This window comes from Kwoniella newhampshirensis, chromosome 6 (genome assembly GCF_039105145.1).
Source record: "Kwoniella newhampshirensis strain CBS 13917 chromosome 6, whole genome shotgun sequence".
In the NCBI taxonomy this organism is placed as follows: Eukaryota; Fungi; Basidiomycota; class Tremellomycetes; order Tremellales; family Cryptococcaceae; genus Kwoniella; species Kwoniella newhampshirensis.
The window spans coordinates 186,035-212,188 of record NC_089960.1 but is presented as its reverse complement, the minus strand read 5'-3'; the positions used below and the strand labels follow the sequence as shown (position 1 = coordinate 212,188).

The following is a 26,154-nucleotide window of genomic DNA, read 5'->3' as shown; positions in this document are numbered from 1 at the left end:
GGATCGCCTAGAACAGAGCACGACGTCCATCTCATAGGCACGAAGATCTTGACTGGGGCCACTTTACGATTGACGTAACTGATTTTACCCATTCCGGTGCCGATCGATTGATTGTATGTATTCTCGTGATGTGGTGGCTGATTCGCAGCAGTCTCATTCACCATCTTGACCTTGAGCTTCGGTTTCTTGTTGGACTGCCACGATATACAACACGAGATCGACACTGTATCTGCCAGGCCACAATGTCACAATGTCGATACATACGAAACTGAACCAAGTACTATTGCAAAGGAATCCCAGATCCGTCTCCGTTCGTCGTCTCTGCCAAACAGAATATAGGTGAAACACTGAATACACCGCAAAGCAACATCACAGCTCATCGCCTCTCACACTCGTGAACATCTTCTCAACCGCTCTTCCCCCTTCCGCATCGATCACCTTGTATCCGTTCGTCGTGAAGAGCTTGCTTCTCAAGAAAGGTGCAACATCGTAGATTTCCAGATCCTTCGCTCTCGCCTCCAACTGAGAAACCTTGACATGGACTTTTTCTGGGTTCTCGCCACGTTGATGTCGGTAGAGTTGGACCTTCTCCTTGATGATACCACCAAGTAAGAACGAGATGAGCTCCTCGTGATCGGTAGCTTGATGAACGTATTTTCGGAAGCCCTACAGAAGCGCAATGTCAGCATGGTCATTACGCACGACTGAGACGTCGCTACTCACCCTCTCGAGAGTCTTCTTGATGGACATCTTCTGCGCATTGACGAAACTTCCCACCGCGACCTGGATAGCAAGATCGATATCATCGCTCCTGACGTATTCTCTCAGATGCATTTTTGCGCTTGCTTCCGACATTCGGATCATCGACTCAAGATGTCGGACAGTGATTGGGAATGACCCAGTCGCGAGAGACTCTCGTCTGAGATCGGCGTACAAGCGCGCGAGCTTGTCCTGATCGAGTTGATGGAGCTTAGGCTTGATGTTCTCTTTCGCGTACATGATGTATTTTCGCAGCAGATCTTGCGGAATGATCTGAGAACGGTTTCATCAGTATGATCTCTGCGGCAGAGATGTACTCCACTTACATCCGCGTCCACAACAGTCGAGACATTATGCTCATCGGTCGCATCATTGAATTGTGGATGACTCCTGAGATGACTGCCAACGACGAATTGCGCAAGCATCTCGTCCTGAACCGGGTCCACCGCATCTTTCACCACGCAGAGCACGTCGAAACGGGACAAGATGGGTTCTGTAAGCTCCACGTTCTGTTGGAAGGGAATAGTAGGATTGTATCGTCCTCGTATCGGGTTCGCAGCTGCGATGATCGCGCAACGAGCTTGTAGGGAGGTGACGATACCGGCTTTGGAGATGGAAATCGATTGTTGCTCCATCGCCTCATGAATGGATGTTCGGTCCGCATCATTCATTTTGTCAAATTCGTCGATGAGACAGTGTCCACGGTCAGCAAGCACTAGTGCACCACCTTCCAATGTCCACTCTCTTGTCACCGCATCCTTTCGCACCGAAGCGGTCAGACCCACGGCGGAAGCTCCTTGACCAGTCGTGAAGACCGCTCGACTGGCAGTCTTCTCGACATACTTTAGGAATTGCGATTTGGCTGTACCGGGGTCACCGAGCAGCAGAACGTTGATATCTCCACGAATCCTGTGCTTCTTGTTGATGTCCTTGGAGACACCACCGAACAAAGAAAGCGCAAGTGCGGTTTTAATATCGTCATGGCCGTAGATAGATGGCGCAATAGACTTGACAATTCGCTTGACGATCCGCTCATCTCGTGCCATGTTTCGGATCATTTTGTTGTCCTCCTCGGTCAGGTGAACTGTGGCGAAAAGATCCTCCTTCTTGTTGATGTGATTGGCTTCGAGTACGGTAGAAAAGACCGGGAAACCGTTTTTGGTGTTAAGAGACGCGTCAAAGTTGTTTCTGTAGATACCGGTGACCTCCTGCATCACCATCATCATCGATTGGGTCAGTGTTAGTCCCGGATCATCGCGAAGCAACTCACGATCTCCTCTCCCGGCTTGGCCATATCGATCAGATCCCAGAGCAGAACCACCTCTCTGTGTCTAGGAAGACGTCCCGCAGGTACACTTCCGGGTGACTCCTGCAGTGTCATCTTCTGGTAGTTCCTGTACACCGTTTGCTCCGAGTTGACTGTGAACGGTCCTCTGCTCTCACAAGCTTGACAAAAGCTGATTTTGAGCTCCTTGTTCGTGTCCTGGAAGAAAGGACCGAGAACCGCTCGACATTTGCCGCAGTCGAACTTGACGTATTTGAGTTGAGGGAAGACGCCTGTTCGTCGGGTGACGACACCGGACACTCGAACGAGACAATTGAGATTGGACTGACGAAGATCCCGGAGCGAGAGGGATGTAGGGAGTTCAGTGATGCGGACGTGGATTTCGGAGTGGATTCGGTCGTAAGAAGGATAGTAGAGGAGGATCGCGTCGAGCGCGACTTGGTCGAAGAGCGCGAGCATAGGCTGAGGCGAGTTGGCTAGGAAGTATGCCAGAATAGGTCGAGAAGATGCTAGATGAAGGAACGATACCTCGAGTGACTCCGAGTTGACTGGGCAAGGTCAGCTATGTTCCAAATCATACAAAGAAAGTTAAGACAACTCACTCTCTCCCAACTGCCTGATACGCTGTCCGTATACAGACTGTCCGTTCTCGTCCACATAGGTCATAAGGAAACTTCTGAAATGCTTCTGGATTGCCCTTCTGACAGTGTCGCGCGAGACCCATTCGACAATAGTGGCTGTTTTGACGTCGCCCAGGTGTTCCAACGACATTTCTTCTTCGTCCTCAACGTCATCCTCATCCATTCTCTCATCATACTGTCTTCTTCGTCGTCGGGTATTGATACCTGCCAACAGGCCCTCACCGAAACCCTCGCCCTCATCGTCATCAGACTGGAGGAAAGCGGGCATGTGGTCACGTCGACCTGCTCGTCGGCCTGGAAGACCACGATCACGACGCTCCATGGCTCTTTCGGCTGCGAGTCGGTCGGCTCGAGACAGTTCAGGGAGAGAGGATCGATCGTCGATATCCGCTTGAGAATAGGTGTCAAGCACGTCGTTCGCGTCATAGTCTCTGTTGTATGGGTCAGCTTATCGAGATCATCAGAAACAATCGGCTGAGACCCACTCCATCATTCTCTCGTTGAAGAGATCCTCTCCGTCCTCTTCATCTTCGTCGTCACCCTGTTCTCTCGCTCTTCCCATCTGACGCATCTCCGTGACCTCATCATCTCCCAGATCTTCCTCGTCCCCGAAATCAGAGAAAGGTGCCGGAGGTGAAGAAGGAGGCAGTGATGAGGGAGGAGGAGAAGATCGAGGACCTGACGGTCCAGCCGTCGGCGTCCGGTCCCGTGATGTCGAACGTTGACGCTTGGGCCTGGCCTGGGAAGATGGGGGCACAGGAGAAGACTACAGTGCATGAGGTTTGGTCAGTACGATAAGATCAACGATGTCTCTTGACGAGATTCACCATGGTGTTTTGTAGGATGTCCAGTGGTATCGAAGGTGTAGCGGGCTTGAGGAGACGTTGAGATATGTAAGAGAGAGGGTCGAAGAATTAAATGAGGAGATGAGGGTAAATTCCGACGCGTCGAGGATCTCTGGCTATGCCGCGACGCGTTTCCCCTCGAATCATTAAATCTGAGAGATGTTTCTCATCAATAATCCCGTCCCCTCGTCTATCTTTATTCGATCCCACATCTTAGATCCCTCTCTCAAAGAGGTTGTCGAAGCCCCGGGTTTTTGTTGCTGCCGCTTTTGTGATTTTCAGAAAATTACAACTTGGACTGGAGATATCATATCTTCCTTGCGCGCTCATACAGTCACTGTAGGACAACCATGTCAAATCCACCTTTCCCTCCCGTGGCGCTCGCTTCATCCTCTTCGTCCATCATCGTCGCAGCCGGTGCTTCGCTGCACGTCCTCGATCCTAGCAGCTCCACGACCTTCTCTTCGCCTCAAGTCGACAACAAAGCTCATCAAGATGGTTTCATCAGACTTGTCACCGTGTCAGATGACGGGAAGATCGTCGTGACACTGGGGGATGACAAGGTGCTCAGAGTGTGGGATCTTTCAGAGCGGGAAATCAGACTGAGACATACGAGGTCAGCTGAACCTTTCTTGTGATGGCGATATAGGTAAGTTGGGCTGATCATGGAGCGACACCATTAGAACCGCTGTCAAGCGAGGATCACATCTCACATTTGGTCCAGATGGATCAATCATCCTTTCTGACAAGGTTGGCGATGTCTACTCGTGAGCTCTTCCCCTACGTACATGAGCTGCACTTTCATCGAGAGCCTCGTGAGCTCAATTCCGTCTTGCATGCAGTTACCCCTTAGATCCAACACCTGTGGGGGATCACACGAAGTCTCGACCACCCATGTACTCTCTCGTTGCCGACCCTTCCCAAAATCCGGACGCCACTTATCTCTTGGGTCATGTGTCCATGGTCAACTCCCACATCGTCACGTCTGATTCCAAGTGGATCATTACGGCTGATCGAGACGAACATATACGGATCAGTCGATATCCCAAATCCTATGTTATCGACAAATTCCTGTTCGGTCATGATGGGTGAGCATTATTCATACCGTGTCACATAAACGCGGAAGTGTATACTGAACTTTCCTTCCGCTCACTCAGTTTCGTTTCCGCCATCCATATCCCTTCTGCCCACCCGTCGATACTGTTATCAGCAGGAGGCGACCCCTCACTTAGAATATGGGATTGGCCTACCGGCGCTCTGCTGTCAAAAGTGGATATTTGGCCCTCAATTCTGCCTCATCGAAGAGTCAGAAGTCATCTAAGACGGTACCGAGTGGGATCGAGAAAACTCAAGATCGATACACCGCCAGCCACAGGTGAAGCAGATGGCGAAGAGACATTCTACACTGCACCAGAAGGGTATATCCTACCTAGTGGTCAGGGGATATGTGTAAAGAAGATTCAGAGCATACAAGTTGGCGGTCAAACTATCGTCCTCTTCTTCTCGGAGGGGTGAGTCCGTCATTGTGCACCGGTTCGATACGCACCGGACTGACCTAGACTGGTTTTTACAGAGCATCGGCCATTCATTCTTTCGTTTTCTCTACAGATCAGTCGTCACAACCTGTCGTCCATACGCTGCCCTTGCCCCATCCCGTCCTCGACTTCACCCCCATCACTTCACAACCTGGTCAGATCCTCCTGTCTCTCGATACAGCTTGGGGCGTATTGAAGCAGAACCCTGGACCGGGGACAGAAGGTCGTCAAGAGGCCATCAAGAGGGAAGGACCGGTTACGAAGTCTGAGGTCGAGGCGCTTGAGAAGTTGTTGGTCGTACTTGACGTTGCGGTGGACGGAGCGGTAAGCTCACTTGTTGATTCTCGATGCTTGGGTTTGTGATCTGACCTATTCGGCGTAGCTGAGCGAATCGTCATCAAATTCCACTGCCACATTCTCAGCACTCGTTCCAACTCTTCCCACCACATCGTTCAAAACATTATCGAACCTGAACCTGTACCCTTTACTCGGTGTTCTTCCTCGATGGCCCGGGTTCGAAGAAGACGAAGATTCGGGACCACCCGTCCCTGTTCCCGCCGCCGGGGACGATGCCACCTCCGTTGCACCCACGATGGGAGGCGGAGCTCACAGGTCCTATACACCTGACGAACTGGAGAAACTGAACACGAAACAGTTGGGTAGACTCAAGGCTGCAGGTGTGGATGTCGGTAATCTGCTGGTGCAACGACAGAAGAAGGCAAAAGAGGAGAATAAGAAGAGATTGAAGGCTGAATTGGAGGCGAAGGCTGCTAAAGCGGCGAGTGAAGGAGGAAAACCTCCGCCTCAGAAGAGGGCCAAGGTGGACGAGAAGAAAAAGGACGCTACAGAAGAGGATGTAGCGAATGCTTGATGATAGTCAATGCATAGTCTTCTTGAGTATGATGTGTGACAAGGTCAAGGTGATCTCAAGTCCGTCGTGAGAGTCACTATACATATGTGCACTGATGAGCAAACAGAATGTCAATGGTTGAGACGGCTATGCTATAGATTAGGAGGCAGGCGCAGGAGCTAATCCCCTCAAAGTGAGGTCGTACAAGACGTCCTCACATCTCTTGACGTCGTACTTCAAAGAATCAAACTTGCGTCTCAGCGCGTCGTTTCGCAGATTCAACTGGAGCACGAATTGCGACCATCATCAGCTGATGTTCTGGGCAATTCTGAGAGAAGAAAGAGCGACCATTCCGAAGGAGAGATGAAACGATTCGATTTCCCCACTCACCAAAGAGTAACTCGCAAAGATGTCATTGACGAAAGCTGCGATCTTCACTGGTAGCGCAAAGTTCTGCGACGTGACAGCATTGATCGATAATCTCGGCTACGGAGGATGCCTCGATCAGCTCTTGTTTTACGTATTACAAGATCATCGTCACGAGACGCGGCGCAGACGTACCAGCTCGTTGACTGCTCCTATGACTCCTTGAAGATAGTCTTCCGCGGAAAGTTGTAATGCCTCTGTCCCATCGTGTTGGACTGCAAGTGGATGGGTAAAGGTCAACGACAAGTCAGTCGGTCGGTCATCATGTCCCGGTGTCATCATCGTACTTGCGCATAACCATCACTCCTCTCATGGTTGTAACGGTAGATAGGAAAGGAGTGATTCAAATCAAAAGGAAAGATGGGATCGGAGACTCACCTCCAATCAAGTTCGATACAGCAAATGCGGGAGTCAACTCATCGTGCAGTATGAACCTCGCGAGGACGATCGACGTGGTCAGATTTCGCATAGCGGGTCCGAGGGCGAATTGGTATCTGTACGAACGATCATTCGTCAGCGGTACCATTCGATCGGTCATTTGGCAGATATGCCATGAACCCTTGGTGGTTCCACTCGCAGTGATAAGGATATGGATGAGAGATCCTCGACTGACCGATAAAACTCTCCTTGGGGGATCAACGTGGCGACAGTCACCCATAACGGTTGAGTCTTGGTGATTATCGAGACGGCACTCTCGCAGATCTGACCGTCTGCATCCTCATACATCAGCTCTGTCCATCTCGGCTATCCGAGCTGCAGCGGTGATGGGCAAAGATTGATAGTTGATAGCCGACTCACGCTGCGCGAAAGGGGCAGAATGGAGTTTGTTCAGTTCTGTGATGGCTGCTCTTGAGAGATCCTCGATCGGTTCGACAGCTTCTCGGATTTGCTAGATATAGCCCAAGTCCACAGAAGCTATCAGCGATGATCTTGGGAATGACGCGGTCCTCCGTGGTTGATATTCGATATCTGTGGGTTGTGGGACCCATACCACTCACCTTCTTCAGATTCTGTTCGTTCTCAAGGAGCGAGATGACGGACGATAGCGTAGAGCTGACAGATTCTGCTCGAGATGGAGTGGGATCAGAGGACATATTGGCGGGCGTCTACGGTCTCGGCTTTGTTGATCTGATTGGTTTTCTAGGGTCAAGAAACAATTGGGTTTGAATCGAAGCGGGATATGTTGGGTTCATCCAAATGACAAGCAAGATATGCACTTACTTCTGGCCGGACGATTGACTGGATCAACTTTTGTGAATCTCAACCTAAAGTGATGATGTCACCAGAAGACATCTCAGCGAGCGGCCGGGCAGCTCCTTGATTCGAAGCGGATGAGGAACAGAACGGGCCATATGCAGTCTACGTGTATCTATACGAGATTGTTTCATACCGTTTCGCAGCGACTACAAGACACCGGATCACAAAGTCTTTCGCTGAATCAGGCGGACTGCAAATTTACAGAGTCAATCTACCCAACGTGTCCATGTCCCTCGCCGCTCTTCCCTCTTTCCAACTCTTCCTGACAATGTCCTGCATACCCTTCATATTCTCCCTCATCTTCGCTCCAGATCGACCTTTCATGAGAGCCCACGTGTCACGCATCTCGCTCTTGATGCTTTCCTCCGTACTGGTGATCTTCGTACCATCCTTAAAGCGATTGAAGTCGGGTCTGGCGAAGGTGCTGACTTGTTTCAGAGTGACACCGACTTTGTATACCTCGGTGACTGCAGGGGAGACAGATCCTTAGCCGTACAGTCCACTATGATGAGCCAAACCTGCAGCACAAGCTCGGAGGTGCCGCAGTGACTCACGCAATGAGGCGAACACTCCTTGATCAGCAGCAAACGGCATGCCGACGATAGGGGTTTCGGTCATGATTGCCTTTTGTTTGTGTATACTCATATGTCAATTTCATCGAAAGATCAGGTTCGGGCCTTTCACTTACCTCTGCCACACTATTGCTACCGCAATGGGTCTACGAGCCGCAGGTCTAGTCAGCAGTTTTTTTTGGTGACCTTACCGTCTGACAGGCTGGATTGGGGAAGGATCTACTCACGACGAAGAAGCCAATTGCATCATGATTGAGAACCTGCCACTGAGGCGCAAACTTGACCATGCAGCTATTTTCATCATCCTTGAACTCGGATACGATATCTCCCGGTATGACCGCAAGTCCCGAAGCATACGCGAAGACGAAGGGGAGGTCACTCTCACGAAGTGTATTGAGGATGTAGCGGACAAGATCGGGTCGGAGAACGGGGAAGAACATGGATCCAAAGCTGGTAGATACAACCCTCTGTCTCAGCGTTTCTCGCAGGGAGGATTCAAATGCAGTACCGATGTGTTCATGATGGGTTGCGCAGTGAGTCTCCGATCCTTTCCAACTCACCTGATATAGCAAACGGATTTGGAGCCGTGCTTGTTCTTCATCTTATCGAGGAAGTTGAGCACTCGCTCGTCATCGTCATTTCCAGCGATACGGAGTGGCTTTTCCTCATTCCATACTGATTCGGTGAACTGAAGCCTACGAAACAGTCAAGTCATTGTCAGCAGCGCTGGCGGTCTCTCGGCCTGTTCTCTGATCGTGAGACTCACCCGCCCATGTAAACTTTCTTCCCGATTTCTTTCTCGAGGGCTGCTACCGCCTCGGTCTCCAGCTCTGCATTGGCAGGAAGGACGAGAGCTGTCACGTCTTTATCATGGACGCATGTATAGCTCTCGATGACGGCAAGCATGGTACCCGGTGGGAAAGGGACGGTTTCGACGAGTGGGACTGGGGTCAAGGCGTCAAAACGGTCTTGCCTGAGTCTGGGTAGGATGACACATCGAGGGAACTTACACCATTCATCTGTCGAATTCGATTGACACAATTGCTTATGGTCAGAATGTGCTTCCTGATTTAGTCTCCGTGACCTACTCACAATCAAATTTGGCAGGTAGCCCAGGAAGAGAGACCACGGTTCCATCGCTCTTGAACGTGTGCTGCAAAGAGTCGGTGCCTAGTTCAGTATACCATCCAAATGTTGTGTTTCTATAACGGCAGTAAGACTGGATGGAATTCAGCTCACCTTGTCGTATGCTGTAGACGGGTCCATACCAGCGGCCATCTCTTCCCGACCAAGTCGGTGCATTTTGGTGAAAAACCCGCCGCGCTCTTCAGCCGCGAAGTGACTTGATGGACCAACCGAGGGAGAACAGAACCCACATTGTCAGCTGGTTTCCGCTCCCACAAGAACAAGGGGACTTGCACTCGTCGGTGTCTATGGGAGTACAGGGTTCTCACTCACTGATACACGGAGGTTGCGTTGCATGGACAGAAGCCTACAAGAGGTGGCATGGGCCTGTCGATAGATATCATGACATTTCGTATCACGTCTGGTACGAAAGGTTGGAATATCTGGAGGTGATGGTACGTTTCAATCAATATCTCGGTCGACATCAGACATGTCCCCAGTTCACATCGAAAGAGGTTTCATCTGGGACTCACATCAAATATGATGAAATCGGGCATCAATCCTTTCCACTTATTCTCCACCATCCCTTCCATGCCGTCTTCTCCACCAAAGTCACCAAAGAGAACCTTTATGTACTCGGGTAAAGTGGCCGCGTAATTGACAGCCTCCTTCACCATTGCAGATGGATCGAAGACTTTAGGCAACTCGTAATCTTTCGAAACGCAAGTGATCAACTGGATCCGAACCGTGACAGTGTGCTTCTTCTCCTCGTGTCCGTCAACATCTTCCATCTGCGCTGCAGCCCCGGAGGCGGAGGCGGGTTGAACGAGAGTGAGTGCATGGAGTTCTTGTTGGACGCGGGTCAGGACCGATGGTGTGAGTAGGAGCGTGAGACGCAGATGGGGGTGAAGGACGAGAAGGTTCAACGATAGCCCGAGAAGAGGTCGGAGGTGTCCCCTTGACCGTTCGGAAACCGTGTCAGTGCGCATTCTACTTTTATCAGGCCACAGTGCGTTTACCTCTCTGGCATAGCATTTTCGGTGTGTGATCGAGAGAGGAGGACTCACCACATTCCGTGGGGGATCAATACGAAATGAGCAGGTTTGACGAGTGTCATGGTGAGTATATCAGATCGAGGTGAGATAAGACGGTGAACTGTGAGTAGAGAGTCGAGCCTCTTGATGGTATGGACGGCGTTGTCGCGAAGCTGGGAAGGGAACGTTTATATACCTACACATGTCCAACTTCGGAGCCGAGAACAAGTGCTCGTCAACCGATACACCACGATTCTCTCGGTCCAGTCATCATATTGGGGCGATGTCATGATCTTGGCAAAGCGGTGTGCGTGGGTGTGTGCGTGTGGGTCAACACGGATCCTATAGCAGTTGTGTGAAAGTCGTCGGCAACAATAATGAACACCTCTGATCACCATGAGACCGGGCGGCAATGCGCAGGATCCGCTATGATCGATAAGCTCACAGGTCAACAACGATGGCAAGGCACCGACCAACCATATGGATGGGATCATCAACAATTATGACCGGAACGACTCTCACCCAGTCTGGTCTGGACGATGGAGATGTCATATTGACAGGCCGCTCCACCGAGACACCGAGATACCATATCACGTACCGTATGTACGTACACACAGTAGTCGCATGGAACCACGTACATGACATTGATTCCGACTTCAAAACAAGATTAGATTGACGAACAGTGTCAGAAAAAAAAACACAAAAAGGTTTGACCAGTGTCACAGATGACTTGGACAAGACCGAAACGTACGTACTCCAGACAGTCATCCAACTCGCGATCCAGATCAGATCACAGCAGATGGGGCCATGATCTAGAACAGGTGTCATTCGATAGAGACGTACGTACATGTGACTGACACGTATCGGTTTTCGAGGTACTGGATGACCTTTCTCGACAGTCGTGGTGTCTTTACGGATCCGAAAGTCGTGTTTCACATATACCTTCTCACAGCAAGTGCGAATCATCTCCGCTGCTTCCTTTGCGATATCCTCATACGATTCCCGACACAAACCTTGTCAAGCAACCGAGTTTCGGCTCTGAGTTATACTGTACATCTTCATCATTATCATTCTACCTATAATCGTCCAAAAGTCCGTATCACAACGTAGCATAATCACCAAGGTCATGCTTATCCGTCCAACATCTCATCACTAAACCCCGAACCCTGTACCTGGAGATCGACCCCCGCTCACTTCCTCGTTCTTCTCGGGACATTCAGCCCGACTCCTTCCCCCAACACCGTTAATGTCGGTCTGATTTCCTCTGCTCCACCCATCTTCTTCCCATTCGTCAACTTCGATTTGCTCGGAATTCCCGATGTTGAAGAAGGTTGTCTCAAACCCGGTGCTGGACCATTTTGACTCGCTGATAACAAGGATGGGTTGGGAATAGCTGACGATACGGTCGGAGTCGGTTCCCTCGAAGGTGGTTTTGACGATGCTGCTTCGCCATTCAATGCAACCGTGTTTTCTCTCGAAGTATCGTTCCCTTCTTCCTCTGCAGGGCTATGCCCTCCATTCGAGTGCGCGACAGCTTCCACCCCACCGTCTTCACCAGAAGCTTGTCTTTGTCGCCAGCTCGCCAAGACAGCCTCTCTGCTCCCCGTTCTCGTCCATTCTGTCTGAACGTTCCAAGCCTTCTTCCTCGGCGTGATCCCCGTAGGTACGTCTTCGCCAATGCCTGATTCAAGGAACCTTGCAGTCGATGCGAACATCGTTTCCAATGTCGTTTGAGAGTTCGCGTGGGCCTGGGAGATCAATGACGAGGCAGTAGATTGCTGAGAGGATTGGAAGTTTCAGCTTGACGGTCTTCTTCGCAGTGAGAAACACTCAATCAAGACACTCACGGAAGCAAGAAGATTGGATGAAATCGAAGCGATGTCGTCGGCGGTAGCCCTTGCTCTGGACTGAGAAGCTTGATGTGTCTGCGCAACATTGTGGGACAGCGCTGAGAGTAGATCCGCCTGTTTCTTTCCTCGCGATGATGCTTTGCTCGAGACTGCAGCCTACATCAGCTCACTGCCCGGGTGATCTTGCTCTTCACCTCGCAACTCACCATCGGAAGCACCCTTACCCATCCTAGTACAGAAGGCATCGACCACCTTGACATGACTTTCCGCCTCTTCTGTCGTTTCTTTGCCATACACCTGCAGCCTTTCTCTCACACCTTCTCTGACATCTCCCAATGCCTGAGAAATGAAATCATCAGACATCAAGTTCGCATCGGATCCACGCAAGAACCACTCACACTTCGTCCCGCTTCTCTCTGTTTGCTTCCCGTCTCCTCACCGACTGCAAAGTCGCCCCTGACTCCTTCCCTCCTCCTCTCCCCTCGCTCCCATTCACCGCGGACATCCTCATCAAACCTCTCCATCTCCTGCACACCCCTGACATTCTCCACCTGGACCTGATTAACGACCTCGGTCCAACTTGCGTCCTGAGCATCCGTGAAGTTCTCGATCATCGATGTGAGATTGTCAATGAGTTCCGTGCGTAACTTGGCTGTTTTAGCCTTTTCTTGTGACAAAAGTCGGGCAAGAAGGAGATTTTGCGACTGTAAGCGAGAGATTTCGGATGACGAAGCGCGAAGAGCAAGATCTCGAGAGGCTGCTGATGAAGCGGCTTCAGCTGCGAGATGATCGCGAGCCGTCGTGATGACCGCATCCACCAGATCGGCTGTAGAGTCGAGAACAGAACCAACCTGTTCACAGCTTGTCAGCAGATGCTATCAATCCTCAAAGCGTGTCAAGACCAACTCACCATGGTAAGATGTTCCTGTTGATGCTCCAGCAAATCCTCGACCATCTTTTGACTCCGGTCACTGACGCCCTTGGCCCACTCTCTCACCGAGGTCTGCACCTCCTCCTTGACAGCCAATAAAGTCTTACTGGTCTCCGAGGCTTCCCGCTGACCCTTCTCGTTAGAAGCTGTCATCCGCTTGGCCAGATCATTGAAAACCGAGAATGATTTGTCCAAGGCGGCCAAATCGCGTTGTGAAGCCTGACAGATTTTGTGATTAGCTTTCAAATCCGTAAGATTGTAACACACTCACCCCCTGTCCATTGATCGCGTAAGTCTCCACTTCCGACTTGACTTCTTGACCGAAGCCATTCTGCGCCGAGTGAAGCTGCGCAAGTCCACCCCGCAGCTCATTTGATAACCCTTGCAGCTTTCCACCAAATTTGGTCGCTGCATCGGCATTAGAGCCAAGGACCTTTGCTTTGCGCGCTGCGAGCGATATCAGTACTCCAGCTTTCGTGCTTGTGCCGATGCTCACCTAATTTGTCGAACAATCCACCCACGTCGCTGACACTTTCCGTCGCGACCTTCTTTAAGCTGCCCGCCACCTGGTCGAGTCGTTCCTCGCCCTTCATGTATGCCTGACTGACCGCCATCTCCTCTTCCAACTGCACTCTGACTCTCTCCAGAATCACCTTGGTCTCGTCCAACATTTCTGTCAATTGCCTTTCCGCCTCTCTGACTTGAACCAATTCGTCCGCGGTCGTCAAAAGTCTGACACTGACGTCGTCGAACTCCTTCTTTATCGTGACGAGCTCAACCTCTATCATGCTCGCCTTGAGTTTCGCCTCATCGTAGTCGGACTTCTGCTTCGCCTGTAGTTCGTGCATCTCTCTCCATTGATCTTCAGGGATGTAGATTCCGTTCTTCTCTCTTGCAGCCATGAGTTCGACCTTGAGTCGCTCGATGTCGCCGACGTATTCCTTCAGCAGACCAGTCTTGGTCATGTGAGCGTTGACCTCGGGTCTATTTCGGATGGACTTCGCTCGGATAGCATAGTCGAGAGTAGACAGTGTTTCTTCCATGTTAGATCGAGTAGGACTGACTGTCGCCACGATACACGTCTTGGTTCGGCCACCCAGGGAGTCTTGCAGTAATCGTGTAAGCTTCGATTCTCGATATGGGATATGACTGCCCTTTTCGACAAGCGCAGAGATGACTCGACCGAGAGTGAGAAGCGATTGGTTGATCATTCCGGCCTCTCGAGCTCGTTTGTCAGTGGCACCTGATCGACCGATGGCTTCTGAACCGGCCAAATCGACGAGGTTGAATTTTCCAACCTTGAGCAAGTCCTCTCCACCGCGTTGCAGACCGCTTTCCTTGACATGTACGGTGATGGAGAAGATTGTGTGAGATCGGCTACGGAGCTGTCAGTAATGGAGAATGAGAAGACGACAAACACTACTCACGATGACTCGGTGTTCATCTTGGTCTCAGCGGTCTGTCTCCTCTTCACACCCTTATCGACGATGCCCAGACCTTCCTTGAGATTTCTAACACCGGTCTCTTCCAACCCCTGGATGTACACGCCCTTCTTGCCATCCTCGTACAACTTGAGACCACCGCCCCCGTTGTTCCCATTCTGCTGTTGTTGGGCGGCCGGCCCATCACCCTTGTACTCCGTCGCCAGTAAATCGCGCAGTTCTTCGTTGTACAATTCGATGTACGAACACTTGACCGAGTATTCCGTGTTGGCACTGTTCTCAAGCAGGGAGAAGAGTCGATGTAGAACTCGGGGAACGATACCGGCGGTCGATTTGGGTGCGTTGAGGTTTGTGAGCTCGAGGTCACCTTGCATGGTGTAACTGCAGCACGATGTTAGCTGAGCAGAGGGGATCCCCTATCGAACGGTGGAGCTCACGTTTTACCGGTTCCTGTCTGTCCATACGCAAAAATGGTACAGTTGTAACCAGCCAAGACCTCATCCAGCATGCCCTCAGCTACTTCGTTGAAGATCATGGTCTGATCTGCTTCGGGACCAAAAACCTTGTCGAACGGGTATGTCTTGGTCATCGGCTGATGGGAACCACCATATGCTGATGCAGTCGTGAATGTCGCCATGGATGATGACGGCAGGGGTGTCGTTTCGACAGTGATGGCTTTTGAGATGGGTCCAGTAGTGGTCGTTATGACTGGAGAGGCTTGAGCGACCTCCTGAGATGATCTCCCTCTGATGATGACAAGTCAGCGATTCGTGACAGTCGATCCAATGTGGTCCCATTTGGCTCTACTCACCGACATCTGACCACGACCTGGATGTTGATCTCTCCATTTTCAGTGACATTCGATGACTCTGCACCTTTTCCCTTCCCGGCACCATGACCACTCCCCACTCCCACTACGCCCGTTGTCTTCCTTCCTTTCCTATTGGGACTGTTTGATCTGCTTTCTCCTCCATCCTCTCCATTCCTGTGTGAAGCGCCTGATGTTGACGTGACGGACGGTGGACGATTGTTCGGTATTTTGGACGGTGGAGGCATCGCTATCGATGCGGATGAAGCTGTCCGAGCGATACCGCTCGTCGATCTACCTGCTGTCGGTCGACGTGACATCATGTCAAGGTATCCGATGTATGCCAACGATGGTATGCCTCTGAAGTTGATTGATGGTCGATTGTGAAAAGAAAAGCCAGTCGCGCAGGGGGAGTTGTTTACACGATTGTTATTGTATCTAGAGGTGATTAGAGACGGAGATTTCATCGGGAATATGAGGAATGTGGCGTTTTATTCCCGGTACCAGCGTCTTGTGTTTTGGCCACTCACTTTGACCACTGTAAGTTGAGGTTGCCGACGTTCGGCTTCTACCAAGAGTTCATAATAGATAATCTATTGCGTTACCTTCTTGACTTTGCTTTCAATGATGTTCTCGTCCCTAATACCGTAGACCGTGCGTGACCTTGCACCGAGTGTCCTCTTCAGATGCGCTCTGCAACCTCCTCAGGACGACCGGTCCTAGCTGGCGCAGCTCGTTCTGTCCGCCCGACAGCACATATCCGTCATTCCTTGCCGTCGTCCCGTCGGCCAATTCGGATAATAGCAGCTCCAAGACCGGTCGGAGCATCAATAGCTACTCGCAGATATCTACATTCCTCACTCAAAGCAGAAGACGAGGGTCAGAAACCCTTTCATGCTCTGTCAACCCATGCCGCTGAAGCGCGAGCCTCTTTCAGAGGTATGTCTCCCCTACCTGACCACCATGTCCCGCGTAACATGACGTAATTGAGCTGGCAGAATATATATGGTTCCTGGTATGCTGATGGGAGACGTTCGCAGACCCCTTGACCCGATATGATCACCTCGTCAAGGATAATGTCCTACGTCCCGACCCTCATCAACGAGCGATTATCAGCAAGCTGGAACGGTTATGGAAAGATCTGCAACATTACGATCCGGGACCGGTACCCGAACCTGCGACGACGGAAGTCACCCCGTCTTTTGTACGTGTCATGGATGCTTCTGTCGAAAGCAATCATTCTCTGATTTGAATACTGCAAATCACAGTTCGGAAAACTATTCCACCGCACTCCTACACATCCTCAACCGACACATGCACTCGAAAACGTCCCTAAAGGATTGTACCTGTACGGTTCTGTCGGAACGGGGAAAACCATGTTGATGGATCTCTTCCATTCGACTCTGCCCGAACAGTTCAGGAGCAAGCAGAAGGGAGGATATGGCAGTACGAGAATACATTTCCATTCTTTCATGTTGGATGTCCTGCAAAGACAACATGAGGTCGGAGCGAAATATGCGGCGATGGGTCTGGGCAAGAGAGATGCCATGCCTGAGGTTGCGCGGAGTTTGGCGGAGGAAGGGAGGGTATTGTGTTTTGATGAGTTTCAGGTGAGTTGAACTCTGCTCAAGGCAAACAAAATCTTCGAGAGAGTGATGACCGTCCGCGCGGACAGGTCACCGATATCGTCACAGCCATGATCCTCCGTCAGCTGTTAGAACGATTGATGGGTTTCGGGGTGGTGTGTATCATGACCTCGAAGTGAGTCTTGTCATAAGTCTGGAGGCAAGGATCATCCAGCTGACCTTGGCGATCAGTCGTCACCCCGACGAATTGTACATCAACGGTATACAACGGCAGTCGTTCATACCCGCAATTGAATTGATCAAGGAGAAGTTCGAGGTTGTAGACTTGGACTCGGGGACCGGTGAGCTTCAATTTCGTGGAGAGATGTAGACTGTAGACCCGCTATAGGCTACACTGGATAGACCGAATTGGGTGGCGTTGTTGTCCATGAAGACCCTTACTGATCCATACCCAATTCGTAGACTACCGTAAACTCCCTCGGGCTCTCAACAAAGTCTATTTCTCCCCGCTTTCTTCGGATACGAAATCAGAGCTGTCCAAATTGTTTCAATCCCTCGCCTCTGCCGACCCAGTATCGACAGAGGTTGTCCATGACCGCAAAATCCCCTTATGGGGTCGGGAGCTACACGTCCCAGAATCTAGCGGGAGCGTCGCTAAATTCAAATTTTCCGATCTGTGTAATCGACCGCTGAGCGCTGCCGATTATCTCGAAGTCACAGGGAGGTTTGGAACGGTGTTTGTGGAGGATGTGCCGAGGATGGGTTTGGGTGAGAGAGATCAAGCGAGGAGATTCATCACTTTCATAGATGGCGAGTTGAACGACCTTGCGGTGTTGCACGGTCATCAGCTGACGGCGCATATCGATCCTCTAGCATGTTACGAAAATAAGACCAAAATCTTCATCTCGTCCGAAGTACCTATCTTCCAAGTATTTTCAGACAAGCATGACAAGGGTACGGCGGGTGATGATGAACACATGCGAAATGGTGAGTGGTAGTGTCGATCTCAGTCAATTTGGAAAGCTGCTTATCGTCTTCGCCGTGAAATAGTCATGGACGATATGGTGAGTTTAGCTAATTTTTTGTCCATCAAATCAACGCGTTGCTGTCCCAAGAGACAAAAGAAGTGAAGACTTACTCGATGGGCTTTTGTTCCTACCGAAAATAGGGCCTGAACGCAGACGATGTAGGGTCATCGTCCCTCTTCTCGGGCGACGAAGAGCTTTTTGCCTTTGCACGATGTGTCAGTCGATTATCACAGATGGGAACTAAAGAATGGTCCGAGACGAGTGGCGGTGAACAACAATTATGACCGAGGTGTTCCTCAGTTCAAGTCCAGGATTGATGTAGAAACAGAACGAGAGATCTTTGCGAGGATTTTCTTGGAGTATTAGTATGGCACGGATAGACGATCATGCTCGAAAGTAATTTTTTTTTGGAGAGACAGATGAGGTCTGTTCTGTCTTGGATTAAGATGAGAGAAGAAGTCATTTTTCCTCCATCGCCGCCGAGTTTTACCAGGGATCAAAGGGATTGCCACACAGTATAACTTTCAGTATCATACCTTGCATTCACCGATACTTCACACATGCATGACATGTGTCATCGAAACAAAGATGCTCACCCACTTCCACTTCTACTAAGAAGGGTGGGCCAAAGAGAGAGTCTATCATGCTTTTGCAAGCTGTTTCGCAATCTTTGATTTCGTATTGGATATGCTATTCGACATGGACTTCTACTGTATGTTGTATCTACTGTCCTGCCAATCCCACTCGTTCCTTGCTTGCCCTCTTTCCCCCTTGTCTGTAACGACGAGCTATCATTGCCAGTGTTTTATCAATGTGTGTATTCTATGCGTTGCCGGCAGTGACGAGTCTGTCGACCTTGTGTGATGTGTTATCTCCCTTCCTGCGATAATGTGTGTTGTCGATCATAGCGATCGCGATCAATCACGCGTATGTCAATGCTCGTAAAGTCGTTCCCGCTCTGATGGAGGTGAAGGAAAATCCTCGATGATGATGTTTCTGGTCGAGTATTGTCGACTAGGACAGATTCTCATTCGCAGCGAGCCGTTCGAACGGTTTAGTCTCGATCCAACTGCCCGCCGCATCGACAATGGTCCAGAGTAAGCCGTGGGTCAGCATGGAACGTGCCATGGATACACCGAGTCTGCGTCGGTGTCGGTATGAAATTCGATCAGCAAGAGGGTCTTGAAAATATCGTTTTGGCACAGCTTTTTTTGACCGCCATCACAGCCTGGACTTACCCTCTGTACAGTCGAGCGATACCGGTCAGTAGCGGTTTAGGGTTATCCTTATCTGTTCCCCGTACTAATCTTCGTAACTGTGCAGTCGGTGTACGAGGTTCGAGACCGGACAAAGCACGCTGTTGCGCTTTGGTCTGAGAGCGAGCACGATGTCAGCGAGCTCACTCTTCGTTGAAAAAAACAGATTTCAGCACAGCTGACCTTTATGGCCTGTCGGATGAGGACGTAATCTCGCGTCAGTTATCTGATTTTTTGGCTTGATAGCGATCAGCGGCTGACTGCCCCACTCACATCAACAGGATAGATCAACGCCCAACTGGACACTCCAGCCAGACTTCCACACAGAAACGGTATTATCCCCTTTGGTAACCAATGTTTCGCCCAGTCCGGTAGATCTCCTTGCACATCACCACTTCCGTCTCTCTTGTCCCCATCTTCTAACGTCCCCTTGGCCTTGGTCCGTCTCCCAAGCCAATAGCGCATCACATCGTATTCAGCAAAGTAGAGTGCAGTACCAAACGTATCTCGGATGAAATGTAATCTCCATCCGGAGTAGAGACCTTTGATTCCCGAAGTGGAAACGATAAGTCGGACGGCTTGCAGTGTGGTTGGTGGGACGAATGGTGGAGCCTGAGTGGGTGGTGCTGCGGAAGAAGGAAGAATTGGTGGTCGGAAGAGCTCGGGGTGAGAATCGCGGTAGATTTGGTATTCGAGTTGGCGGCGGACCTGTGGTAAAGTCAGCGACGGCCTGAGGAGTGGGCCCATCAGGAAGGGATGTTGGGAGTGGGCGTTGGTTGGAAGTTCAACGAGTAGGCATAGTTAGTGCCATGAGTAGGCAAGGGCAAAGACCATGACTAGATTTGCACCGAAAAAAAAGAAACCTCATGCACTTACTTTGACTAGCTCAAACGGGGCACTCCCTATGCAAACCACCGAACCACTCGCGCCGCCCGCCAACAAACTTGTGAGAGCGACATCACTCGCTGAGTTGTGATTGAACACCCCTAGCTTCACGTTTACCCAAGGCTTCTTCTCGGATAATACGCTATCACGTAGATTTGAGGAACGTGAGGACAATTGCGAAGAGGCAGAAACGTCGAACTGATCAGGACCAGGTCGAGTGAATGTGCTGGGTACTGAGTTTAAGATTCGCTTGGTTGATGTGTAGATGGTGAATGAGATTGTTCGGACGATCGAGATCGTGATAAGAGGCAGACTGGAAGAATATACTGATGAGTGATGCTTGACCGGATTGATGACAGGATATCAGCTATGACTACTTACGGAAAGCCACGCCATAGTCTGATCGCAGAGACGCAAAGATGCCACCGTCAATTAGCAAGACTACTCGCTCCATCAGAGTGCCGGATGACTGACCCGCCTACACCTTCTTCCCTCACGACCTCAGCTGCCAATCTGCCTATCGAAGGTGAGTCTCTCGAGCTTTGTAATCTCGATTTCAGCGAGTCGAGCGGGAATCCGCAGAACGTCGAGACGATAGACGCTGTGGTGGCAGAGACGACCTAGGGAGGAAGGGCCAGGGGAGATCAGCTTTGTCCCAGCAGCGTCAATTCCTCATGGTCACCCATGAGTAGAATATCAGGCGTGTGTGTAGGGCTGAATTGGAGATTCACCACTTTGTGTTCTGCGACGAGAGCCACACCATCAGTATCAGTCGATGATCAGAGCGTTCACCACTCAACGAGTGATCAAGGGGACGGAAAAGGGAGAGAAGAGTTACGCTCACGCCTCAACCATTCGTCCAGATGCCGAGCCCTCCCCGTCCAAGGCCCATCGAAGGGGGCAGGACGGCTAAACGTACACGAACATCAGCAAGTGTACGATCGACGTGGTTCCTAGACGATCGGCGGTCGGAAGTGAACAGATACTGACCTGAGTGCCGTCATGCCCTCGCGTGGGTCGTCTAAAAGTGGTATCGCTTCACGACTGTGCAAGGATGAACGGCGAGGGGCCGATACCTCCGACTCTCAACCGTGCTGTGATTGCAGAATCACAAAAGTCAGACAGATGAACAGGTTATGATGTGTGATGGATATCCCTTTCAGTTCTCGATGTCCAAATGGCTTTTGCAGTCCGAAATGTTAACCGGTTCGCGGTGGATTGCGTCTCAACCCTCCGCGAGATGGGTGTCACGTGATCAACTATCTGCGGATTCCATGACGCGTACTCTTGGACGGTGTGGTCTGACGGGAATCAAGCATTTCTTTCAGGCAGTAGTCTGCATTCGCACATGTCTCTCTATTGTACAGCGAATCCGGACAGACCGATACAAATTTCAAGCTGCAAGGGGATAAGAAGCGAGTAGAGATTTTTTCGTACAACTTGGATCCGACCTTCCCGATGACGATGGTATTTCGTTCTGTGACCGTACTACCCACTCTCACTTGGAAGCGAACTTCCCCACCTGATAGACCCCCTTCGCAGTCAACTTTGCAGCGCCTGCACCTAGCTTACCGAGACCGGAGAATACCTATGTTATCGAGAATGTACCAATTCAGTGACTGTCACAGCGTCTCTTTCTCAGACGATTTTGCCTTCAGACCCGTAATGGAATGTATGGGCAATGCTCACCTGGTCCTTACGCTCGTTCGTTGCGATACTATTGAATCCATCTTTTACCCTTTCGGCGGCTGAGTTGACAGACGCTTGTGCTCCAGCAGGGCTATAACCTTGAATCGTCGCTGCAGCGCCCCTAGAAGGAGGTGGTGGAGGTGGTGCCGAAGCTACATTCCGATTCAAACGTATCAGTCGCGTTCTCTTCCCCATGTTGATCAGCGAGCCAGCGCCACACACAGTGAGGTTCGAGGATGAAAGACACCCACCAGATGCGGGGTTCCTCCTTGGTGGATCTCTCGGCAAGTCAGGCATCATCCCTTCTTTAGGTAACGGCGGTACTCTCCTCCCTCCACTCTGTTCCGCCGGTGTCGAAGTGCGATACCCCTGTCTCTCGGGCTGAGGCTGATAAGTGAAGGATTGTTGAGGAGCAGCGGGTGTGGGTCTCCCCCGCGTCAGGTCGGATAACGATCCGTATGTCACGGCTTGGGGAGGTTGTGATGAGTACATGGGTGGTGGCGAGGCAGGCGGACGATTTCCGTTCGCGTAGAAAGGGTTGGTGGGTGCCGATCGGGAAGAGTTGGGCACGGGTGGAGGGGCCATTGTTGCAGGTCTACGATGGTGTGAGGTACTGAACCGCCGTTGTGTATGATGAACCAGATAGTATCGAGAGACCAGTTTGAGATGCCAAGTGTATGTCTGTCTCTCACATTTCCGCGCTTTTATCGTGACGTAACTAACGCCAGGAAGTGATCTGGCATTCTGCTTCCGTCTTGGAAGACATTTGTTCTGCTTACGCAGTAAACTCACGTTCAATCTTCTAATTTTCTGACTGTAATGGTTGCGAACCAACGTATCCTCAGAACAAGCTCTACGCTCGCGATGACCACTCCTCTCAATGTGGACACCAGCAGCTCATCTCGTACCCAGGTATACTCTGCTCATCTGCGTAACGCTCTCTTACCAGAGCTCGAGGCGACGAGACAACAACTCGCGCAAGTTGAACTCGACTTGTTAGAATAGTATGTCCCGCGGCCCTTTTCTCGGCAGCAATTCTTGAGCTAATGCTTCCCTGGGATAAAGTGAGATTCTGAGGGGAAAGCTTGTTGAGCTTTTGAAACAGGATGGGAAGGGTTTAGAGACCCTCACAGAGCTGGGAGCGGGGGTATGGGTCGAGGCGAGAGTGTGAGTGGTTGTTAGTCTACCTGTGGCGTGGAGTGAGCGGATCGTACGGGATGAAAGACTTATGACTCATGCGTTTGCGAGTATAGCCCCGATACAAAAACCATCACCATTGACATCGGGCTTGGCCTGCACCTCGACATGATGATTCCTGACGCTCAAGCATACACCAAGGAAAAGGTGGATCAACTCAAAAGGTGAGCATCGCTTACTCCATCCCCCTCTGTGGGATATGCAACATCGTCTGACACACGCTTATGAGTATGATGGTAGGAAACGAGATAGGTTGACCGAGAAGGAAGAACACTTGGTATGGCAAGTTGTCCAGGTCAGTCCGCTTACTTTTTGAGATACTCCAATCATCATAGATAGCTGACGTACTTACAGTTCCAAGGGGCGATGAGTGTCCAGACATAGGTAGATGCAGCGAGGAAAAGACTAGACCTGCATCAAATTCAATCTGTCCTAGGTGACGGTGGCTTCCCGGGTAAGTTGTGAAGCACGGATAATCCTTTACACATGGTTGTGTAACACTGTTAACCAAAACGAAGACATGCTAACATCGTCCATCCCCCAACTCAGCCATATCATCGAAGTCTACCTCAATCTCGCCTCACCTACCGTCCAGGTGAATATTTGCCATCTCCCGAATCAATCTTCCAGTCCCAACGATTAACCCAACGATCACAACTTGGGCGTTCAAATCGTCATTAACCACATCAAAGGCCCGCTACACACCAGTCCGGCAGGTTCGATTCGATCGATTGCAGTGGCAACGCATCTGCCGACCACCGTTAGCGGCGGTCTCACAAAGTGAAGCGATAACGTTGGCGATCTCGGCGATGACGACTTTGACTAGCTTGAAAAAGTGGACGGGGGTCGGGGATGATCTACGAAGTTAGCCAGCTGGTCGCTTCTCGTGGATTCTGGATGAATGATTCATGCAAAAGATCGTGTGAGAAGAGGTGGGCATGAAGGAACTGAGGAGAGAGACAGTATCACCAGCGCATTATCTGTGGAACATTGGCTCAGACAATGAAGCAACGGAATGTGACTGATCTGTCTTGCATGTAACAACACTCATGTTGTAATCTGTTGATATCGGTGAATATCCGGAGACCAACTGACTGAGGGCAATGCTCATATTAGGTCAATCGCCATCAATCTCGTACCCAATCGAGAATTGAGGATGCCGGCTTCTGTAAGCGTCATAATGAGTTTGCAGTAACTTAGCCCGGTATGAACTGATCATGGAAGCCAATAGAGAGATGAGTAGGGAATGAAATTTCCGACGCTTGGGCTGTACGATTCTAATCCAAGAGCTATCGTCCCGCTTTCACCCCCAATGGATTTTTAGCGTACATTCATGACTTGTTCGACCATACCTTAGATCACATTATGAGCAGATCGACGGTGAACTATCCGTCTGGTCATTACACGGTCGTCTTCTCACTACCATCTTCAAACCAAGCCACGTGGCCGATATGCCACATTCCAAATCTCCGACTCATAATACCGCTTCGTCCTTTACTCGGCTGCGTCCACTCACAATGACCAGATTATAGCATACAACAATCACCAGAACTGGAACACTCGTCAACCTCTCACCTACACCCCGCAACGTCCGTGAACGACCCACAATGCCTCTCAAACAAACATCCCAACCGTACCCTCTGATCGACTCGGACCCTCACTTCTCAAGAGTGGTCCGATACATGCGTCCGTCGGATTATGCTACGTGGGCAGGAGCGACTGCCGTAGGACCTGGATTGCTGTATCTCTATGGTGAGTGAGGTGCTGGGCATGCCATGCAGTCAGCTGGGGTCTAAGATGAGGGGAAAGAAGGTTATGGGAGGAGGGGAAAAACGAGGGGATGTTACTCTGCAGACGGAAAGCAACTTGGAAAGATGGTTAGGGCGAATGGACAGAGTCAGTCTGGTCGGCTCGACTTGGACATTCGACTTCGGGACAAATCTCGTAGCCGTTCAGACGTATTGAAGAGAGTCCTCGACAAGGAGGAAGGGCTACAGACATTGACATGGTCCACGACGAGCCCCCACATTGCGCGGATAGCCAGTCGTGTCTAGCAATGGGGAAGATCGCCAGTATTACCGAGGGACAAAGGGCTAATCCGTCAATGTCGCCCTTCGCAGAACGTGTCGACCCTACCAAATCATCCAAAGCGAGTCTCCGATCCGCCCTCCGTCTCACCGGTTTCCTCGGGTTCTGTGCCGGGTTCATGCTCGCCTATCAACAATCTACCTGTGAGTGAGGGGTGCTTTCGCGCCCGTCGTTCCAGATCACGCCCCTCGTCCCAGATTCCAATAATGGCCATCAATGATATCGGGTAGTGAAGACGAAGAAAGGTCAAAATGCAATACTGATATCAATTCTGGACTAGTCCGATTCTGGGGATGGAAACCCAACCAATCTGAAATCGCGAAAGACCAAGCGGAACTGTCTGCCCGAGCGGCTGCCGGACAACCTATCTACGGAGAGACCGAATTGACACCGTACTTGCAAGGTGCGGCGGCTAGAAACTCGACCTGGAGCCAATTGAAGCTGCATGCTATTCCTTGGTGAGTCCGGTCTCGAGATATCTCTCTGTTTGTGGGGGGTGGGTAGGTGGAGAGGCGTTTGGGGCATGGCCGTTCTCCGAGATGAGATTTGGGGAGATGTGGGCGGAGAGGAAACAGGAGAAAGGGCCCGATAAAGCGAAATCATGGCTCGAAGATTGGGGAAAGAGGAGCTCTTTCGAGCGACAATGCCTCGACGAGCGGAGTGGACTTGTGATGCGTCGAGTTTGGGAGAAGACGTATAGAACAACAAGAAGTGAACGGCCACACAGTATACAAAAGGCAGGTTACTTACTCGCTTTTCTCCTCTCGTACAGGTTCAACGTCGCCAACCACAATGTCCACGGCGTCGACACCTCAAAATACACATCGGAATCTTCCAAACAACCCTCATAAGTTCTAAAACAATACCTCCTGACTTCGTCTCACACACCTATACTTCCGACATCCCATTCACATATACATACCGCCTTTCTTCAAAGATCGTCTTCCACTTCATTCTCACGATTTGATTAGATCTGAAATCAGATTTGATGCATGATATATATCCAAATGACCTGTCCGACAAAGGTGGTCTGACGTGACTATCATTTTAGTATGAAGACCTTGC

General features: G+C 50.7%; 10 protein-coding genes across 10 annotated transcripts; 4 read left to right on the top strand and 6 right to left on the bottom strand.

Moving 5' to 3' along the window:
- Nucleotides 1-369: 369 nt before the first annotated feature.
- IAR55_003274 (uncharacterized protein) lies at nucleotides 370-3,256 on the bottom strand (the record flags this gene model as incomplete). The annotated part of the gene is made up of 6 exons (XM_066946381.1): nucleotides 370-666; nucleotides 724-1,032; nucleotides 1,086-1,967; nucleotides 2,030-2,592; nucleotides 2,647-3,116; nucleotides 3,171-3,256. 6 exons carry the CDS (start codon nucleotides 3,254-3,256, stop codon nucleotides 370-372), a joined length of 2,607 nt encoding a protein of 868 aa, XP_066802773.1.
- Nucleotides 3,257-3,880: 624 nt separating this feature from the next.
- IAR55_003273 (uncharacterized protein) lies at nucleotides 3,881-5,936 on the top strand (the record flags this gene model as incomplete). The annotated part of the gene is made up of 6 exons (XM_066946380.1): nucleotides 3,881-4,146; nucleotides 4,214-4,297; nucleotides 4,373-4,618; nucleotides 4,688-5,041; nucleotides 5,104-5,389; nucleotides 5,448-5,936. 6 exons carry the CDS (start codon nucleotides 3,881-3,883, stop codon nucleotides 5,934-5,936), a joined length of 1,725 nt encoding a protein of 574 aa, XP_066802772.1.
- A 138-nt stretch (nucleotides 5,937-6,074) lies between these two features.
- Nucleotides 6,075-7,435, bottom strand: IAR55_003272 (uncharacterized protein; the record flags this gene model as incomplete). The annotated part of the gene is made up of 7 exons (XM_066946379.1): nucleotides 6,075-6,197; nucleotides 6,306-6,401; nucleotides 6,477-6,556; nucleotides 6,720-6,835; nucleotides 6,955-7,051; nucleotides 7,140-7,230; nucleotides 7,340-7,435. The coding sequence occupies 7 exons, from the start codon at nucleotides 7,433-7,435 to the stop codon at nucleotides 6,075-6,077; spliced, it is 699 nt and encodes a 232-aa protein (XP_066802771.1).
- A 361-nt stretch (nucleotides 7,436-7,796) lies between these two features.
- IAR55_003271 (uncharacterized protein) lies at nucleotides 7,797-10,412 on the bottom strand (the record flags this gene model as incomplete). Its single annotated transcript, XM_066946378.1, has 11 exons — nucleotides 7,797-8,065; nucleotides 8,153-8,222; nucleotides 8,287-8,316; nucleotides 8,398-8,620; nucleotides 8,731-8,865; nucleotides 8,937-9,114; nucleotides 9,263-9,323; nucleotides 9,410-9,512; nucleotides 9,629-9,738; nucleotides 9,829-10,252; nucleotides 10,363-10,412. The coding sequence occupies 11 exons, from the start codon at nucleotides 10,410-10,412 to the stop codon at nucleotides 7,797-7,799; spliced, it is 1,653 nt and encodes a 550-aa protein (XP_066802770.1).
- Nucleotides 10,413-11,519: 1,107 nt separating this feature from the next.
- Nucleotides 11,520-15,680, bottom strand: IAR55_003270 (uncharacterized protein; the record flags this gene model as incomplete). Its single annotated transcript, XM_066946377.1, has 10 exons — nucleotides 11,520-12,107; nucleotides 12,177-12,328; nucleotides 12,386-12,518; nucleotides 12,578-13,030; nucleotides 13,090-13,329; nucleotides 13,382-13,557; nucleotides 13,607-14,487; nucleotides 14,538-14,933; nucleotides 14,990-15,298; nucleotides 15,364-15,680. The coding sequence occupies 10 exons, from the start codon at nucleotides 15,678-15,680 to the stop codon at nucleotides 11,520-11,522; spliced, it is 3,645 nt and encodes a 1,214-aa protein (XP_066802769.1).
- A 366-nt stretch (nucleotides 15,681-16,046) lies between these two features.
- On the top strand, nucleotides 16,047-18,258 carry IAR55_003269 (uncharacterized protein; the record flags this gene model as incomplete). The annotated part of the gene is made up of 9 exons (XM_066946376.1): nucleotides 16,047-16,299; nucleotides 16,401-16,564; nucleotides 16,629-16,970; nucleotides 17,036-17,121; nucleotides 17,178-17,287; nucleotides 17,409-17,756; nucleotides 17,820-17,933; nucleotides 17,997-18,010; nucleotides 18,115-18,258. 9 exons carry the CDS (start codon nucleotides 16,047-16,049, stop codon nucleotides 18,256-18,258), a joined length of 1,575 nt encoding a protein of 524 aa, XP_066802768.1.
- Nucleotides 18,259-18,988: 730 nt separating this feature from the next.
- Nucleotides 18,989-21,119, bottom strand: IAR55_003268 (uncharacterized protein; the record flags this gene model as incomplete). The annotated part of the gene is made up of 9 exons (XM_066946375.1): nucleotides 18,989-19,115; nucleotides 19,213-19,346; nucleotides 19,504-19,938; nucleotides 20,107-20,428; nucleotides 20,497-20,514; nucleotides 20,590-20,735; nucleotides 20,847-20,857; nucleotides 20,960-21,024; nucleotides 21,106-21,119. 9 exons carry the CDS (start codon nucleotides 21,117-21,119, stop codon nucleotides 18,989-18,991), a joined length of 1,272 nt encoding a protein of 423 aa, XP_066802767.1.
- A 494-nt stretch (nucleotides 21,120-21,613) lies between these two features.
- Nucleotides 21,614-22,389, bottom strand: IAR55_003267 (uncharacterized protein; the record flags this gene model as incomplete). Its single annotated transcript, XM_066946374.1, has 3 exons — nucleotides 21,614-21,703; nucleotides 21,805-21,956; nucleotides 22,056-22,389. 3 exons carry the CDS (start codon nucleotides 22,387-22,389, stop codon nucleotides 21,614-21,616), a joined length of 576 nt encoding a protein of 191 aa, XP_066802766.1.
- Nucleotides 22,390-22,623: 234 nt separating this feature from the next.
- On the top strand, nucleotides 22,624-23,385 carry IAR55_003266 (prefoldin, alpha subunit; the record flags this gene model as incomplete). The annotated part of the gene is made up of 5 exons (XM_066946373.1): nucleotides 22,624-22,808; nucleotides 22,870-22,971; nucleotides 23,058-23,165; nucleotides 23,242-23,296; nucleotides 23,356-23,385. 5 exons carry the CDS (start codon nucleotides 22,624-22,626, stop codon nucleotides 23,383-23,385), a joined length of 480 nt encoding a protein of 159 aa, XP_066802765.1.
- Nucleotides 23,386-24,608: 1,223 nt separating this feature from the next.
- On the top strand, nucleotides 24,609-25,940 carry IAR55_003265 (uncharacterized protein; the record flags this gene model as incomplete). Its single annotated transcript, XM_066946372.1, has 4 exons — nucleotides 24,609-24,753; nucleotides 25,122-25,232; nucleotides 25,370-25,547; nucleotides 25,862-25,940. 4 exons carry the CDS (start codon nucleotides 24,609-24,611, stop codon nucleotides 25,938-25,940), a joined length of 513 nt encoding a protein of 170 aa, XP_066802764.1.
- Between the last annotated feature and the right edge of the window lie 214 nt (nucleotides 25,941-26,154).